Source organism: Perkinsus marinus, assembly GCF_000006405.1.
Source record: "Perkinsus marinus ATCC 50983 genomic scaffold scf_1104296942992, whole genome shotgun sequence".
In the NCBI taxonomy this organism is placed as follows: domain Eukaryota; phylum Perkinsozoa; order Perkinsida; family Perkinsidae; genus Perkinsus; species Perkinsus marinus.
In genome coordinates, this window is record NW_003211965.1 from 1 (window position 1) to 987 (window position 987).

The following is a 987-nucleotide window of genomic DNA, read 5'->3' on the forward strand; positions in this document are numbered from 1 at the left end:
CACCGATCATAAGGGCAGGCAACCGAAGTACGAATCAAGTGACCGTAGTCGAAGGTCGTAGCTCCTTCCTCAGTAACGGGCACGTTGAAAATGGCCTTATAACCAAACATAGCCTGAGTGAGGGGCACACTTTCTTCCGCAAACGTAGGAGTAAGTCCTTGAGTTAGGGATATAACCGGGGGAATGCGGAAGGGGGAACCACGGCCTATTCTTGAACGGACAAGACCAGTAATCGAGGTAGCTTCAAGATAGCGTGGACATTCGGGCCCAGAACATCCAGAAGCAGCATCCAAAGCATTACCATGACGGTCATGGGTCTCGATCATACGATGGTTGTCATCATAGCCCTCCAACGGACGAGTAGGTTTACCCGGCTTAGGGGAGACCAGGGTACAAGTGGAAGAGTAGCGTGAAGAGCGGACATTACGGGGAGTAGGAGGATCATCGGAGCCAAACAGAATTGAAGTAAAATGCTTCACCTGAGGGCCAAGAGCAGCCCGGCCCAAGGCATCCTCACCACCTGTGATCTCCAACTTCTCCGGCATAGGGGAGGCCAAGAGAGCCTCAGCATATACGTCCTTAAGTAGATAAGGAAAGAACGACATAGCGTAAATACGAGTTACTGCCAAAGAAGCAATGGATTCCATTAATCCACAGAAAGAAGGAGCAACCATTGCATCATAACCGATGGTTACTCTTAACCAAAAGAAACGGGCGATACTTCACGCGCCATAAAAATGCGCCATGAAACCAAACCGTACAACCATGGCAAGTTGAACTTGAAGTAGGCGTTGGCCAAGAGATCATAGAATAAGATAACGATAGGAGATCCATGTAAGAATAGTCTCAGGGAGCACTTGCTGACTAAGAATACACCAGTATCATAATACGTTAGTTATCGTTCACTTCGTTATGGCTCCGGAAACCAACAACCAGAAGTAAATGTCGTCACCAGGGGAGCGGACAGGAGAAGAGGATATCCGCAAA

The 987-nt window shown here is 48.5% G+C and overlaps 1 protein-coding gene across 1 annotated transcript; it reads right to left on the reverse strand.

Moving 5' to 3' along the window:
* Positions 1–31: 31 nt before the first annotated feature.
* Pmar_PMAR014394 (hypothetical protein) lies at positions 32–605 on the reverse strand (the record flags this gene model as incomplete). Its single annotated transcript, XM_002781266.1, has 1 exon — positions 32–605. A coding segment is annotated over one exon (574 nt), but the record flags the coding sequence as incomplete, so codon positions are not given.
* Between the last annotated feature and the right edge of the window lie 382 nt (positions 606–987).